This window comes from Centruroides sculpturatus, unplaced genomic scaffold (assembly GCF_000671375.1).
Source record: "Centruroides sculpturatus isolate CEXI.00-Female unplaced genomic scaffold, Cexi_2.0 scaffold1512, whole genome shotgun sequence".
NCBI classification, from domain to species: Eukaryota; Metazoa; Arthropoda; class Arachnida; order Scorpiones; family Buthidae; genus Centruroides; species Centruroides sculpturatus.
The window spans coordinates 36,772-55,784 of NW_019385737.1; the positions used below are offsets into that span (position 1 = coordinate 36,772).

At 29.9% G+C, this 19,013-nt stretch overlaps 1 protein-coding gene across 1 annotated transcript in view; it reads right to left on the reverse strand.

The window, feature by feature from the left end:
* The window catches only part of LOC111641665, a 46,501-nt gene that overhangs the window by 12,837 nt on the left and 14,651 nt on the right, over positions 1-19,013 (reverse strand). The window contains exons 5-11 of the mRNA XM_023387867.1: positions 16,235-16,347; positions 15,910-16,061; positions 10,233-10,360; positions 7,255-7,330; positions 7,093-7,180; positions 2,482-2,755; positions 235-315 (exon numbers count right to left, since the gene is read on the reverse strand). Coding sequence (XP_023243635.1) covers positions 235-315; positions 2,482-2,755; positions 7,093-7,180; positions 7,255-7,330; positions 10,233-10,360; positions 15,910-16,061; positions 16,235-16,347 — 912 coding nt within the window. The remainder of the gene's footprint in view (positions 1-234; positions 316-2,481; positions 2,756-7,092; positions 7,181-7,254; positions 7,331-10,232; positions 10,361-15,909; positions 16,062-16,234; positions 16,348-19,013) is intronic.

Genomic DNA, 19,013 nt, shown 5'->3' on the forward strand with positions numbered 1-19,013 from the left:
CAAATGATTTGAACACCAGTAGTCTCACAATATTTAAGTGACTTCACACAATGTTAAGTGCACAGTAATATGACAGCTGGAAAAATGTACAGAAGACTATGCACACAGCTGTCATACTATATTATTTTCAAAGTTTATTGAGCCAGTTTTTGGCAAGATCAAGCCGTTTTTACTTCAATTTACATATATCAGAAATCATCAACTAAGGAATCTTTAATACTGCTAACATGTCACATGGGGCAACTGCTTATGTAGCACTAGAATTCTGCTTTGAAACTCTATTAACTCTCTTGACCAAGACTTGAACACCTCCTTCTAGTGACAAATTATTTAGTAATTAATTTAAATTAATTGCAAGACAATAGTCTCCTATAATAGTCTCCTATAATGTAGTCTCCTATAATGTAGCTGGGTGGATGTCACATTAGCTAATGCTCACATGGTTCCCATGATTAATTACTGCTCAACTATGGAAGAACCGAGTTCCAGTAATCATCATTATGTTAAAATTGAACTAAACATTGAAATCAATAGGATCAAAGATATTACCACCTACAGCTGTACCCACTGGAACCACTTACATCTGCTACAGAACAACTGGGTCATGGATTCTCCTATTACTGGTATGACAGAATATGGAATTGACCAGTGTGTTTCTGACCTGACTAAGACCATACTCCTAATAGTCTCCTATAATGTAGTGGTTGTTGGCATTTTAGTATCTGAATACTAATGATAAAACAAATACATTTTATTAAAAAAATGTACTATGATTATTTTCGATTTATTTAACTTGGTAATTAAGAATTATCACTATTTATGTTTTTATTTTTAATAAAACATTTTAAAAGTGACAAATATTTTAGTAAAATATCATAAAATAATATCATATTCATTTCATCTAAATAGTTTCACTTGTTCAGGAAGCTTCTCAAACACAAAGTCCAACCAAATTGCTCTTTCTGGAGTTAACTTTTCAAAAATTCAAAAGCTTTAGTGTTGTGTACTCAATCAAAAATTTGAATGTCATCATCTTATGAGGCCATTATTCAAAATCTATTACTAACTACTGAGTATGGTTATGTAACCAAAAGAACTGTCTTGGATACATTGAGTCACACCCACAAGGCAGAAAAATAGAAAACAAAGAATTTTGTTTTTGAAGACTTTTTGACAAGTTTTTCACTCAACAGAAAAAAACAATTTGAGTTAGATTTTACAAACTTTCTTCTTTAGTAATTAATTTTAATTCATTTAGATATCATCTTAGTTTTTAGATATCTTATTTAACCATGTTATTACTTTCAATTCTTTTAAAACTTGTTTGTAGCACCACCATTTTTTAATAACTATATTAATAAAACAAATCTCTAATATCTTTTCATTGCAATCTATTCATAAATAAAGAGAAATTTTGCTTAATTTAATCTCTTTTGACTTTGAAGAATCTAATACAGAAATTTATAGCAATTATTTGATAAAAATGGAGCAGTTTTTCAGTTTAAATTTTAGTATTTTCAATTTGTTATTTATAAATATAATATTTCTTCAATCTTTAATATCATAGAATTTCAATTTAAATTTTCTTATAATGTTAATAAGTTGTAATTTATAACTGTTTTCAATTATTTTAAAATAATGTTTAAATCTTAAATAAATTAATTAATAATAATTGATTAAGAATGAGTGAATTATTATTGTATGATTTTCTTAAAAGTATTAAGTATATTGGTGTCATCCCAGCAAATGAGGCCCCAATGTAATTCTCTGTCAGAGTTAAATGTTAATGGCCAAAAAGAACAGAAACTTGATAGTTCAAATATGTTACATGTCTGAAAAATTAGTCTTTATCCTACAATCCCATAAGAAGGGCCTCTTTCTAAACTCTATATTTAATTTCCCTTTCTGTTTGATTGCATTATCTTACTTTCTTACAAAAAGCTATTCATTTTAGTAGAAGAAGATTCATCCTAATAAACAAACTCATACATTTTGGGAATGATTTCTACAACTATAGTCTAGCCCTACTAGTGAACATCAATAAAAGAGTGGTCAATCTTTTAGAATCAATCTCATTCAGATTAAGAAGAAACATCAGAGAAAGATCAAATTGCTTGCCAAACATCAAAGACTTAATTCCAACAGAGAATTACATAGGGGTTTCATTTGCTGGGATGACATCAACCCTCCTGAACATCTATCCACTATATTATATAAAGATTAAATAACGATAATACCATTTTCTCCAATACTAATTTCTCAACTAATGTAACTGTCTATATATATATATACACTAAGGTATTATTTAGTACAGCTTTAGTTAACACACAAATTAAAGAACTTGAGTTATCAAAAAAGTTGTCTAAGAAAAGCAGTTTGAATTGGATATAATTTGAGGAGCTTTCTTAACAAGTATAATATTCATTAATGTATATTACAATCTATAATAAGAAAAATTAACCAAAGCAAAAATACACTAACCGAGTAAAATTGGCGATCTGCAAAACGTAAAATTTCAGCAAACATATTTAACCAGCAATGCAGCATTCCATAAAATAACAAAAACATGCAAAGACTACCAACAAGTACTGCTTTTGTTTGAATTAAAATAATATCTGCTTTTGTGAATTGAATAAATCCAACTTGACTAAATGTTGTCACTAGAAATCGGCAGAAAGGTACAAATGTAGTGAAAATACATGCAACAAATTGAACAAAATATATTGCTACTTTCTTCCAAGATGTTCTTGGCAACCTATAAAATTAAAAAGTATATGTATCAAATAAAAATGTAATAAATCTAAAAAATAAGAGAAAATTTTGAATAGTATTTATATTGATATTAAAAATTAAACTGCCATATTTATGAGTTTGTGAGGTTATTTTTAACAAATTTCACATTATTTAAATAAAATTTTACATACCAGTATTATGTTATAAAATTTCATGTAAATTACACTTTTATAATATATAATATCTAAATGCAATTATATCTAATAAAAATAATTACAATAGTAATGGAACAAATTTTTTAATTTCATATGTGAGTAATTTTATGTTATATACAAAATAAAAAATTAGGAAATAAGTATATAAAGTTAAAATCTTGTATTTTAATTTAAAATTATCATAATATTAATTTAACTTCAAGAAAACAAATATAGTCAAATAAATAATGATTTTTCAAAAAATTTTTATGGAAATTGCTGCCCATGTTAATACTTTTACAAAAATATTAATAATTAATTGATGCAGTAAGTGTGCAGAGTTTCATTCATATGCAATGGGCATTTTCCAAGTTATCTAACTTCAAGATACCAAAGGAGCAGTTGGAAACAAGTTTTATTGAAAGATGAGTATTCACTTTCCAAACAGATTAGTTTGCTCAGAGTCCAAAACTTATTGTGTGCTCAGTGAACATCTGTATATCACTGAGCGCACAATAAGTTTTACAAGTTACAGGAATATTTCTGGTTTACAGGGTTTACATCTCATATACTTTGGCTGTTGTAAATAAGCACAAGCAGACTAATGTGTAAATCTAATTGAGATTAAATAGAAATTAATGTTACAGACTTCTGTCAGTTTGCACATTTCTACTTAGAATTGAATAGGTGTAATTTCTGTTGATTGTTCAAGAGATGGTATTTTGTTATTTTTATCTCACAGATGGTTGACTTTCTTGCTAATGACTCTTGCCATTAAGGCTGTACCAAGTCACTTAGTCTTGACAAATATTTATCAATTGTGTCCAATGTACAGTAGAGAGTCGATTATCCGAATCAATTGGGGACTGGAGTTGTTCGGAAAATTGATATTTCGAATAACTGATTATGTACGGAAAAATATATTAACCTATCCCATTTTGAAATTTTTCTCCATTGCGTGTCGCTTTGCATTGAATTTTCGTCGATGTTAAGCCTAACAAAGACTATTGTATCGTTAAAAATTATTTTTTTATTTTGTACGAACAAAATAAATATATTGAAAAATATAAAAACAATTAAAAAATTATACTTCAGAAGTTAATTTAGTATCAAAAAAGTAAAATATTCAAATAGTCCAAGACATAGCCAAAAATTGCAGTGCCACAGCACTGGCGAAAATTTAAATTTGCCGACTGGAATTCTTTCGGATAATTGACATTTCAGATAATTGACGCTCTACTGTACTAGACCAGGGGTGGCAAACAGTTTTTGCCCCTGGGCCGAATTGGAACGAAAACTTTTTTCAAAGGCCGAACCAGAGGCTGCCCTAGGAAGATTTTGAGGTGGTGCAAGATCTCATTGTGGTGTCACCCTGTAGAGACTAAATTGTACATAGAGATTACAGATACATTTTTCACATTATCATGCACTATCAACATTATAGGCTGTACTTAAGAGATTTGTAATGGAGAGTTGATTCTAAATGCACAGTGAGTTGTTGACTTTTTTTTTTAGGCATCAAAAGTAGCTATTAGATTTCAGTAGCTAATATTAAAAGATTAATTGTGAATTCATCTTTATCATAAATTCATTAGACGGGCCATATGTTGGCCATGCCTGTACTAGACTAAGATGATGACATTTTAGGATATATGGAGGACATTTCTTTTTAAAAAAATTAGCATTAAATCTTGTCACTAAAACACTTTTGGTATTGCAAACAAACTGGTTTACCTAAAAATACCAATTTGATATTCTCAAGATAAACCAGAACACAAAATGATTATATAATGAAACACACCTTTTGATTTCCAGCAGTATTAATTTTAGAGATGCAGAAAGTGTATCCCCAGCATGGAAATATATTTTTGAAACGTGAACTTTGACACTTACAGCCTATTGATTATTTTTAGTTATATACTTATTTATTTATGTTTCATTTACTTTAAAAGTTAAATTTTAATTATTGATTTTTACTTTCTTTTTAAATTTTGTATTATATACAGTTAAATTTTAGAATGTCCGAGTTTGTAATTTTGTATTTGATTTTATTTTTAAAATGCTATTTTATGTATTTTATTCCTTAGTCCTAACAGAGGAAGACATGAATAGGATGAAAACATTTTTTTTTATTATATTAAAATACTGCTGGAAATCAAAAGACTTGTTTCATTATATAAAATTACATTTATACAGTGGAACCTCGCTTAACAAGCATAATTCATTCCAGAACCTTACTCATAATGCGAAACAATTTTCCCCATAGGAAATACTCAAATACCGATTTACTTGCGTATAAGATGAGGTTTTTTATTCATTTTTCACTGCTTCAAAAACTAGTTCATTCTATATGCACGAGTGAAGGATCCTTTGTGTTTTTGCAATAATTTTTGTGAACTGTGTATAGTTCATGCTGCCATTATAGCAGAGTGCTAGCAAGGTCAAGGTGAATGTTGCTTTTAAAGAGAGGATCCGAAAATACTGGTCACTTAGCAATGATTATAAAATAACCAAACACCTTAGTATTTCCAGCAACAAAGTATTTAATAAATACTAAGGTGTTTGGTTATATTAAGTATTTATATTCCAATAGGTTATTTTGTTTTAATGATTATAAATGTAGTTATTTGATATTTGTTAAATTGGTAATTTTAATATTTGTGAATTCTAAATCATTAAAAATAAACTTTTTCCTGTCATGTGCATTAGAATCTTTTAGTTTTGCTACATGGGTATCAGGTGTGTGAAAAAGCAATCTTCAAAAGCTGATAGCAGTCATTCAGGAAATACTGCATTTTAAATTCACTCGATGGATCAGAGGACTATGCTTTGTGGAGTAAGAGTGAAAAAGAGAAGAATTTTAATGAAGCTTTGGAGGGTGAGTCCGAGTAGACAAAAGGTGATAGCATCAAGAAAACATGGTTGTTTGTCTTAATACATGCATTTGTTGATAATTTATTTGTGTTTAAACAAAATAAAATTAGAATTGTATTAATAAATATAATTTTCTTTATTTTGATCTTTAAAGTCACACCTCGTCCTATATGCAAGATCGTCTTATATGCGAGTAAATACGTCTTTTACATATAATTTTAAGTTTATTCAAAGAAAATTTATACAATATATATTGTTAAGGAGCATGAATCATCATCATCATCTTTTCTTTTAGCATGGAATGAACCAACCAGGAATATGAATTTGATTTGCAGAAAACAAAAAAAATCACAGATAATAGCATGATGGAGTATGCGCACAGTCTGGGACTTCCCTCTCCTCGTCACTCATTATGCGAAACTTTGCTCGTTAACCTTTCAACAGTGGGATAGTCAGATATGGTGCTATCCCAAAGTAGTGGAGAATAAATGTGGGAAATTTTTAAAGTAATTTTTCATGCATTTTTTCTCATTACCGTTACGGAAAAAGATTTTGTAAACACTTATGTCTAGTAAAGAGAAGTCTTTTTTTATTGTTACATAATTCATTTTTTATGTGGATTTTTTTTGGATAGTTTTTGGCAATACCCCCAAAAGAATTTAATGAATATATCCATCCTTCAGCACTGCCACACGATTGCCCTGGATGGATATGTCCGCCCCTCACTGTTGAGTGGTTAAGTGAATCATTTTTAAAAAATTTGATTTTATCGTTATGCGAGGTGCTCATTAAGCAAGGGTCCACTGTATATCTAAAAAAATTTTTATGAAAAACATAATTTAGTAATTTAAAAATATTGCTATTCTAGTCTTTAGCATACTTAGTTGTTTGGGAATTCTGGTCCTGTATATGGATATAAATTTGTTTCATTTCTCTTTAAAATCTTTTGCTTAAAAAAATGCTCACATTGAAATTTAGTAATCACAATGTTTGAAAATATCATTTTGTATTTTGTACATAAATGTTGAAGCTTTTGTTGCCAATCTGATGATTAGATAAACCTAGTCTCGAAATACCTATTTTATTAAATTTCCAGATCCTTGAACTTTTAACTTATCATTTCTTCTTGCTTGAATAATACAGAATTGAATGCGACAAAAGAGTTAATTATATATAATATAATTAGCTAATTTTCTAATCCAAGGATAATATTAGATAAATTATCATAAATATAAAATTAAAATAATATGTATCTTCAAAGAAAAATGTAGCATTTTCAAATTAATATTACCTAGGATAATTATCTCTGTAAACAAGAGTGGGAACAAATAAAAAGTAAATGAGATTCCTTATTTCTGGGTATGGTTTCTGTATATCATCTAAATGAAAATGTAGAAAAAGAAATGTTAAAATTTGTATAATAATCAGTTAAAGCACTATTTTTCTTTCTTACCTTCATGTGGTTTAAAATTGATACCACGTGGAACATTCTCTCTCACAAATGCATGAACTTTCAGCATTAATCGTACCTAAGAATAATAATATACAAATTATTTACATCATAATCAAATATAGTTTAAATATCCATTTTTATTTTTTGTTCATTTTCATGATGTAACTTATATTTTGTAAATTTGCATCAGCATCATAAAATCTAGTTAAACTAATTAAAAATAAAATTATGCTCAAATAATACTTTCAAATTTAAGTACTTTTATTTTTCATTCAACTGTCATTTGGAATCAGTCTCAGAAGTTTTTGAAATACATTGCTGAATATGATGTTTTTCGTAAAGTGTGTGATGCAGATTTTCATATTTCGTGAAGTACCTTATATGTTATCCATTGTGTATTCCAAAGAAAGAAATTCATTGGCTTTACATCCAAAAATATTGGAGAAAATACAATTAGTCCATCTCTCTTGATCAATTTCCCAGAATAGTTCTTTTCAAAAATTGACAAACACATACGGTAAATCTCAATATGTAAATGCTCAGAGCATATCTTACTGAAATATGGCCTACAAATTCTGTTCTAAAATTTTCAGAATTGTATTAAATACCTATATATCATGGTAAGTAGCATTCATGAAATTAATACTGTGATGATGTCTTCCACAAGAAAAAAGAACTAATAACTCCACAATGTGTTATGGCATACCACATTTCCGTAGACATTTGTTCTTTCATATTTCATGACAATAAGGTAACTTTTTGAACTCCAAATATAACAGCTACTCTTGTTCAAAAACAAATAATATATTGTTGAAAAATATGCTGTGTTGTATAATTGTTGCCTTCATCTATTTCCTAAGCAATATAAGAGGCAAGAACAGGCTTGGTAATCTTCTGGTAGATGTTTTAATAATGGTTGTTAACTTTAGATTTTTTACAAAGAATTTTATACATTTGTACAAATTTTTCATGAAAGTTCTTCATGAAAAGTTAGAAATAAATATTTTGTTAAATGAATGCATACACATTCTTAACCTCATTCTTTCAAAAGTGTTGTATCCAGTGGCGTGCCATCATTGGAAGCGGTGGATGCGCCGCATCCCTTGTATTTTCTAAAAAATAAATACATATTCATTTTAATTATATGAAAATAATTGCACAATATTTTACTATAACTGCATTATGTATCTTATTACAAATTTCTATACTACACGTGAAAAAAAAAATAAGATTGCTATTGTATATTAGTGGTGGAGTGGATGTGCTGTATTGTCAGCATCCAAAAAGCCAGATTCTCGCATGCGCTTTACAGAGCACAAACCTCACCTGATTTAGCTGGTGAAGGCCTAGGACCTTGGGTGAATGCTACACATATACTGTATCCAATTCTATCCAAGACCGGTTCTGGGCTGTTAGCCGCCTGCCCTCTAGATATTTGGCAGCCCTCACCCAATTACGTGAATCACGAGTAGATTTATAACTTAACCCAACCGATAAGAATTTACTGGTACGTTTTTACGATAGTTCTGTATAGTTGACAGGAGTTTTAAAAAAATCCATTAAAATATTTGATATTTTTATTCCGCTCTCCGATTTTATATTACTCACGGAATTTCAATGTTAAACCAGTGATATTACGATTTTGTATATCCCATCTTTAAGGGGATGTAAAAAAAATGTGTAAAATTCTTGTACAATGTTAAAAAATTAACTGTTACTTTGGTAGCATCATTTACAACTAAATTTAATGAATGAGAGAGATGCACGAGGAGCAGAAAAAGCTCTAGAATTTATTTTCCTTAAATTTACGATTTACCATAAGTATCTGTTGTCATAAAAATTTGTCTTTCCACTTATTTCTACTTAAGTAGTAGTTAAATAATTAAGCGATTAGGGAATTGGGGACATAAACAAAACCCTGACGAAAGAGCCAAAATTTTACTTAAACAAAAGCTTAACCAAACCATCTCTAGCCGAGTACAGTAGAGACTGATTTCTTCGTATTATCAATGTAATAAAGACAGAAATTTTTCCAGTTCAATGAGAGTGACCAAAAAGTTGTAATTTTGGAAATTTCTGAGGACACTTAATCCTAAAGCGAATTAGTTAGAAAACAAAGGACTATTAAGTTTAACATATTTAGATTTTTACAGCTATGATGAGAAACATTTAAAAACTACAACAGCCCTTTGAGATATACTAGTGATGCGACAAAAGAGGTATTTGACATTGACCGGCACCGGCACCCTGGGGATTTGGCAGTCCGTGTGTATGCATGCTCTGCAACCGTCTTTGATTTCATCCATTAGCCACTTGTAGGGAGCTATTTGACTAAGTGCATTGTTTTAAGATTTAAAAAGTAAAGAATATTTTGTTATTTTTATGTACGTTTCTTTACAAAGCTATATTTAATTATAATTATCTTTAAAAGAATATTCATACAATTCAAGAATATTTTGTACCAGGTATGCACCGGTACATCCACCACACATTTTATTTCACTGAGTAAGTTTTTATTATTTTATTTTTAATTGTAGCCCTTATATTGTGGTTAGCGATTCGGAATGTAATTGTGATATTAAAAATGCATTTAGAGAAGTCTACGGTTTTTACTGGCTTATTGAATAAATGATATGAATAAACCCTAGACCATCACTGATGCGCAGTTGACTGATTGCCCCTGGATGTTGGCTTCTTACAGGCCAACATCCAGGTGCAATGACCACTGCTTCCCTATCATCAAATGTCACGGCACGCCACTGGTTGTATCTAATACTGCCCTGTGAGATTTGTCCAAGCATATTACCTTCTGGGGTGGTTATATAAAGATTTTATTTCTGTTCTAGAAATATTTTGTGAGATATAAATTATTCCTGATTATATTCAGGAAATTATGATACATTATTTCCTTTTTTAAGTAGTATATAAATTATTTTTCCTTGATTAAATATCATATAAATTTAAAAAACTACACCTACCTGTTCAAATATGATGATAGATGAGGATATTTGAGGAATATTATATAATGTAACCACTAATGCAGGTATAAAAAGTAGCATCATTTGGTAAAGAATATAAAAAGCTCCAAACAGTAAGTCAAAGCATCCTGAAACATGTAATAAACATTTTATTATAATAGTACAACAGTAATTACAAATTTGCACATTAGTTTAGATACACAGAAATTACTTTCATAGAAGTTTCAGCACAGAAATTACTTTATCTTCTGTATACATTGCTGTACAGCTCTCAGAGCAGCAATGTATTTAGAAAATGCAAATGTTTTAGATATATTTCTATGCATATAAAAGGGTGCTCTTATATCTGAGTGTAAGAGCATATTTTTATAGATAAGGAAAATTGGCACTATATTTCACAAAGTATCAATACTTAGAAAACCTCACAACTTAAAAAACTTTAATATTGATTGTATCAGAAGCATGTTTTGTTTTGGCTTTTTATTTTTAATAGTGATGACCACAAAGATGCTCTAAATATAGTAGTTGCTGTAGCAGCATATTTACATTTAATTTGCACTGACACAACAGAGCAATGCTCTTATAAGACAAAACAATCTGGCACACATAAGAGCATGCTCTCACATGCGAAGCATAATACATGTTTCAAAAACATGAAAACAAATGATTTTCACATATAACAGCATGCACTTACATATATCCTATGGGTATAAATTAAACTGATATAATGGTACACCATTGAAGATTGCCACCAAATCTGATATACACACTGAATAATCACTGGATTAGGAACACAATCCAATGCTATCTTGGAAGTGGTAAGGCTGCATTTCTTTACGCAGCGAGAGTAAAAATGACGTCACGAGCAGCTATCGCTACACGTTGCTGCATCATAGTTTAGAAACACTTTCCACTCGAGTGAAACATGGACACCATAATCTATCCTTTAATTCCAGTTACAGCCGAAAGTAGTTCTTTAGTTAAAAAACTACAATATTTAAATAAAGAGATATAAAGAATTGAGCATTTATCTTTCCATAAATGTGAACAAAGTAAAGAGATAGAAGATATATAATTATATTTAAAATATAGTATTTTCTTATTCTTTAGATAACTTTCAGAGTATAAAATTTAATCCTTCTTAATCTTTCCATAATATTTTTATCAACATTCACTTTGACTTTTTTATTTTTACAGCATAATATCATATTATACACACAAGCATCCATTTTGCTTTACACATGTAGCAGACATAAAAACTGCTTTATCTTCACTGCAGTGACCTCTTGCAGCAAATGTTTAGAAACGGTTTGCTACATTGCAGCATTGCATTTAGAAATGGGTTTCAGAGTGTTTGCTGTAAAGCGCTTCTTGAGCACTGCATAAAGAAACATGGCCTAAAGAGATGGTCTATAATTGTTATTCACAATTTGCTATTGTCATGACATATTGACTTGTCATTTGCATAGTAAAAGGCAATACTTGTCAGTCATGGGCAAATGGGGTGATTTGAATGACTTGAGCATAGACAGCATTGAGATTCAGAGGGTGGGTGCTAGTATTTCCAAAACAGCTGCACTTGTTAGTTTTCTTGTATCATAGTGTTCAGGGTGTATCATGGGTGGAAGGACCATGAATTTTACAAACATCCACCAGAAGTTGATACAAATGAGTGATCCCAGAGGTGAGTGTCATGTGTGAAGACTGGTATTTACATCCGAACAAACACTTCATAGTGGAACAGCTTACTTGCCAATACAACAGTGGACAAGGCAAACCTATTTCAACAAAAATTACCAAGTGATGTACTGTGTGTCAACTGGGGTTTAATAGCAATCAACCTACAAGGGGTGCCTATATTAATTGCCCATATGTCATTGCAAACAATGCCTTGCATGGGTGAAGAAAAGACTTCATTGGACCTTGGAGTGTGAAAGAAAGCCATCTGGACTGACAAGTCCCATTTCCTGCTGAATTACACTGATGGCTGGTTCTGAATCTGTGTAAACATGATAAAGCCTCATGTCCTGGTTGCACAGTTGAGGTTCCAAAAGCTGGTGGTAGCAGTATCACAATCTGGAAAGTGTTCTCTTGGCAAGGCCTGGGCTATCGATCACACAGGTCTGCAAGTAAAAAACTGCATAGGATTTTTATACATTTTCTTATAGATTTCAACTTGGTAAAAACGAAAAAAAATACTAAAAAAATTCCATCTCATCAATTTTTTTTTGTTACACTCAATTTTTTGTTTCTATTTAGCGTAAAATTCCTAGTTAACTTAAAATTTAGTATTCTTTTTTTTTATTTAAAAAAATGGCCTTAAAACGAAGAGTTCTCATGTTAATTCTATCAATTATAGCTGAACTTGACAATAAATAAATAAAAAATGTTAATGGTTGAAGAGAGTAGTGATAGGGGGAGATGGGTTAAGTAGTTTTAGCATTAGGAGGAAAGTCGCACGATCATGTAGAAACAGGTTAAAAGTTGACAGTGGTAATATTACTGGTGAGGTTGAGCATGTTTCGATATGTTATCTGGGATACTAGGAATAAATATAAACAACCTGCTGTTGGATTAAATCATGTTTCAACAAGCTAAATAAGTTCAGTATCTCGCTGGCTATCTAATGCTACACTCAGTTTATATCCAGCATTCGAATGCTACTGTGCTTGTAATTTTATTTCTGGAATATGGCTCACAGAGGTTGTGTAATTTCTCCTGACAGCTTCTGTTATGTTTGTGGTGAATATACAGTACAGAACATCCCCTTTATCTGATCCCCTCTTTTTGGAAACAATGGGAGGAAAGGAAAAATAAGCATGGGACTCTTTCAAGAATGTAGTGCATAAGTTTTTTAGGAATACTAAGGACCCTGACTACAAAACCATTGTATAACACATGCTGGCAGCGTATGAAACTCAAGGATGCAAGATGAGCTTAAAAGTTCATTTCTTACACTCCCATATTGACTATTTTCCTGAAAACTTGGGAGCTTACAGTGAAGAACAGGGTGAAAGAGTTCACCAGGATGTCCATGATATAGAGAGATGTTACTAAGGAAAATGGGATGTCAATATGTTAGTTGACTACTATTGGATGCTCAATCGAGAAACCAGAGAAGGAAATCGGAAATGAGTTCGGAGAAGCATCAAAGAGAAGAAGAAAAGGTGTCATAAGAAAAAAGAGTAGACCTAAAATTGTGTATAAATATCAGAAACAATTTTTTGATTAGTTGTAAGAAAATATAATATATTTAGTTCATTATAATAAATAAGAGTTTTTATCAAATATTTGTTTTATTTTGCAAAAAACCTTTATGTTATGGGATGTTACAGAAGTCATTTTTAGAATCTCTGTGATCTTTAAAATATATAATTCAGCAAAAATATCCCATGCAGCTGGAAAAAAATTTTTTTGCAGACCTGTGTCATCATTCTACAATCCTTGAATGGTAAAAAATGTAGGAATTTGCACCCATATCTCTAGGCTATGTTTCCTAACAATGATGCCACGTTTCAACACGATGATGCACTATGTCAACATGCGAGGCTAAGTTGGGAATGGTTGGAGGAACATGACAATGAATTCCTCACACTGTCTTGGCCCCTGAACTCACCAGACCACAATTCTATTGAATGTTATTTACAGATTTTTTAAAAATTGAAAAATATAACTTTTTCACATTTTAATTTCTTAAAAAATTTCAACAAACAAAAAATGTTTATGTTGAATGTTCATGATGAATAGTTCCACAACTGATGAAATCACTTCTCACAACAGACCCTTTTCTGCAGGCTTTTGTTGGAGCCAGAGCTTTATCTTCTCTCTGTAGTCAATCTCTGTCAGAATTTTTACAATTTTTAAGAAATTTATAAATAATTATAATGTAAATTGATTGGGACACTTCCAACAAAGATAGACTACAGGGAGAAGATAAAGTTCTGGCTCCAACAGTAGCCTACAGAGAAGGGTCTTTTGTGAGAAGTGACTCTGTCAATTGTGGAACTTTTCATCATTGAGTGATCATTTTTTATTGTTTCTTGAAATTTTTAAAGAAATTCTGTTGATCATGTTTGGGATATGCTAAAATGTGTCATGGGTTGTCATCCACTCCTATTCTGCAAATATAAAAAATAATGAATAATATCTTTACATTGTCCCATGCAACATCTTCATATGTTGACCAAAACTACACTCCTTGTTTTCAAGACCAAGTTAGCCCTGAGAGCAACCAGCATCACTTGTGACAGTGCTGACCCGACATTGAATCACAGAGTTTGAACACAGGAACTTTAAAGAAATAGAGAACTTGATTCTAGATGTCCAAGAACATGCCATATTAAAAAATGCAATCAAACCAAAAATTGAAAAATCAACAACAGATTCAAAATGAGTTAAACAAAGAACCAGAAAAACTGTGAACCATATTCTTAGCTCTTATGCAATGATTGCACAAACTGACAATATATCATAATACAGTTGCTAAAATGATCCCCTGGAACATCTGCCAAAACTATCTTGTGCTGATTACAAAAACTGGTGGGATCATGACAATGAAAAAGTCTTTACAATCTCTGAAGTTAATATCCTGTGAGATTTCAGAATACAAACAGATAAAACCCTACACAGATTTAACTGTGGTAGAGAAAAAGAAAATGTGGATCATAGACATTGTCATACCAGACTCTCAAGTTGAAGAAAAAAAAATGAGTAAAGATAACAAAATATTAAGATCTAAAGATTGAAATTGGAAGGTTATGACACAATCTAGCAGTTGTAGTACCTATGGTCATAGGCACACTGGGTGCTGTTCTAAAACATCTATGCAGGCACTCAGGTCTGAAAACTGGAAAAAATCACCATTAGCCAACTATAATAAACTGTGCTACTTGGGTCTGCATATATTCTATGCCATACATTACTACACATCATGCTAGTATTGTAACATATACAGCATGATGCTGGATGACTATTAGCATCCAGCATCATGCATTCAGCATTATTAGCCTAAATAAAATACTTTCCTTACTGGAACCACACAATAAATAAAAATCAACACCTTTAAACATCCAGCAAATCGTTTTTTAATATTTTAAAAACGCTTTCGAACGCTTTAAGCGATCATCATCAGTTAACATTTGTGAATCGAACGAAGAATTTCTTCGTTCGATTCACAAATGTTAACTGATGGTGATCGCTTAAAGCGTTCGAAAGCGTTTTTAAAATATTAAAAAACGATTTGCTGGATGTTTAAAGGTGTTGATTTTTATTTATTAGCCTAATATAACTAGCATTAGTATTTGACTACACAAATATAGTCAGATGTTACATCCTGTAAAATAGTTTCCAAATAAAATCATAATTGCTGCTGAATGTTCTTTGATAAATAAAATACAAGCATGTCTGGAAAATTTTGAATTATAAGAAACTTTAATTAAATGTTAAAACTAAATGAAAGTAATCATTGTACAGTTCAATTTACATAAAATAACATACATCACAGATTATCTATTAATTGATAATCATAAAATATAACATTGTAATAAATAAAATGTTATTTTATGTGATAAAAAATATTTATTATATTATTATAAATATATGATATATTTAATGAAATAAAATTTGTAAATTGATTTTATTATTACAAAAATCATTACTTAATAAAACATATTCATACCTATATGTTTGCTTGGATATCGAGTAGAAGACCAGACTCTTAAACAAGGATAAATAATTCCAATGATACTTAAATTCATACTTAGCCATACTATCACAACAATAGAAAAGTAACCAAGACCCCAGGATAATATTTCTAAATCTTCAATTAACCTTAAAAGAATTATTAAAATTTCGTATGTAATTTATTGTAAATTAAATTCAAAAGTAATTCTAAAAATTCTAAATATTTAGATTTTAGAAACTACTTAATTAACTTGAATATTTATACTGTGAATTATTTAAAACTTAAATAATAAAGTTAGTATAATTTCATGTTAACTTACTTCTCTGGATCACATGCATAAAGTAATGCAGTTTTGAAAATAAGTAAAAATAATGATGCTGCACATATGTTATAGATAGACTGAAGATGAGTTACTTTAAATAAGTCTCTGAAAAAATAATAAAAAATATTCCACTAAAATGTAATTAATAAAAAATTTATACAAAATTATAAAGATGTATTTATTATTGTAAATTGTATTAAAATTATTATACAGTAGAGTCCCGAAAACTTGGCACTCGATAATCCGGCAGTCCGGATAACTCGGCCACACCCTGGCAGGACAAAAAATCCCCTAGTTAATTTTCATTATAGACAGCTTTATGCCTCAAAGTATTTTTCTGAGGTCTGTCTTATCAGGTAAATTACTGTACACTGTGTGTTCATTAATTTTCATTTTCATGTAGTAAAGGCTCTATGCCTTCATAAAGGANTGTATACAGCATTGTATTATATACAATGCTGTATACACATTACATATGCATTGTATGGTGAAAATTGCTTGTTTAGATGTTTTCTAGCACCCCTTAAATTTTTGCCCATGAGTTTCGAAACACTCTGTATATTAAGTTCTAGATGGGAAGATATTACTGCCTTAACTTCTGCCTATGAGGATTTATCTCAAAAAATTGTATTGTTTCTTTTTTCATGTTTTAAGTCATAATTATATTTCTGTATATTGTAAAATTTGTTATATTATAATTTGTATACTAATAATAATGTTCATACTAACATATTTCCCTCTTGTAATGGATGATAATGTTTAATACAATACATAAATAAAATAAAAAATAATATGGAATGAATAAAATGATTCATTATAATCAGTTATTGACCAAAGCTGGATTCATACACACAAAGAAAATTATATTATATACTTAATATTAAACCAAACAATTCATGGATTAAAATGATTCCACAAAGTCCATTTTCGGATTACCTCTTTAACAGTGTCAATTAATTAGCTGCATCAGGATAAACCTGACGAATAATTATAAATTTAACACAATAATATACAGTAAAACTTATCTAACTCAAAGCTCCAAAAAACTTTAGGAAAAACTTCAAGTTACAGACGATTTGAGTTAGAGAATAGATTAAAAAATGCTGATTCTGAATAATTTGTATTTTTACCACTCTTGCATTATATAAAGAATCTTTGATAGTTTTTTGTTTTAAATATCCCATGTAATGCTTTTCAGCAAAATGTTCAATGTAACTAATAAAATTGAACAGTTTTGGAAGTACATCTTATTGAGATAAAACAAGATGTCTACTTGTTTTGGATTGGAATGTTGCAAACAGGTTTCGAACAGTAGATACAACTAACTGTCTGAAAATTTCAAGAAAATCTAATAATTAGCATAACTTTGGATAGAATAAATATTAAGATTCATGTCAGGAAACCATAAAATCTTTGACTTGGAGAAAATTAAAATCTAATAATTATAATATCAAGTATAATTGGACACTCTCATTAAAAAAACATAGTGGATAATTCTGGTCTTAGTTTTCTCTGGACATTACAGGAACCAAATATGATAAAAAGATAATTATAAAATCTCATTGTGAACAAAGTATAGAGGGTATACATCAACCAAAGCCAAATATGATCAGGATAGAAACAGCTACAATACTAATAATTTAATATACAATTTGGCATTAGAGTTAGGTGCCATCTCTTGATAAATTTAATAATTATAAATTAAATAATTTAAATAATAATTTTAGAATTACTGGAAGAAAAGAATTGGCCTGAAGCAGGACTCAGTAATTGCCTATTAAATTATTAGTATTATTAGCTCTTTCTAGCCTGATAATATTTGGCTTTGGTTGGTATATAGCATTAAACATATCGGGTGTAGTAAGAATGTTTATTTGTATACAGAGGGATTGGGCTGAGGCACAACAGAATGTTCATTGTAAATTATATTGTTCTTTTAAGTCTCATTTTTACACAGAATGATATCTTAACACAAATAGTAATTATTTTGTCAAATGTACTGTACTTTAATACAATTACGATTTAATCATAGTTCTATAGTATTATTTAATACGAAAATCAGTATTAATCCTAACGAAAAATTTCCATATTGTACAGTACTTCAGATCAAAATGAGACTTGGAAACATCTTTTTGTTTTGTAACAGATATAATGATTGTAGAGAAAAACATTATATACAGCATTGTATATAATACAATATATGTTATATTGTATATAATACAATATAAACGTTATATACAGCATTGTATATAATACAATGCTGTATATAACGTTTTTCTCTACAATCATATATCTGTTACAATCATATACAGTAGAGCCTCGAAAACTCGGCCTAATGTGGACTGAAGGGTGGCGAGTTTGTGAAAATGCCGGGTTATCGGGAATGGGGTTAAAAAAATAAGTATGAGCGAAACGCTCATACTTATTTTTTTGCTCATACTGTTTCCTCAGAAAATACTGTATTGTACTTGTATGTATTGTTTGCTTGAAAATACAACAGAGAATAAACTGTTCAAATACCCTTAAACAAAGGAAAAGTACATACTTTATGAAGGCATAGAGCCTTTACTAATGAATACATAGTGTACAGTAATTTACCTGATAAGACAGACCTCAGAAAAATACTTTATGAGGCATAAAGCTGTCTATGATGAAAATTAATTACCTAAGGTTATTTTTGCCCTGCCAGCATGTGGCCGAGTTATCCGGAGTGCCGAGTTTTCAAGGCTCTACTGTATCTGTAATATAATGTATATATACTCTCTACAATCATGTA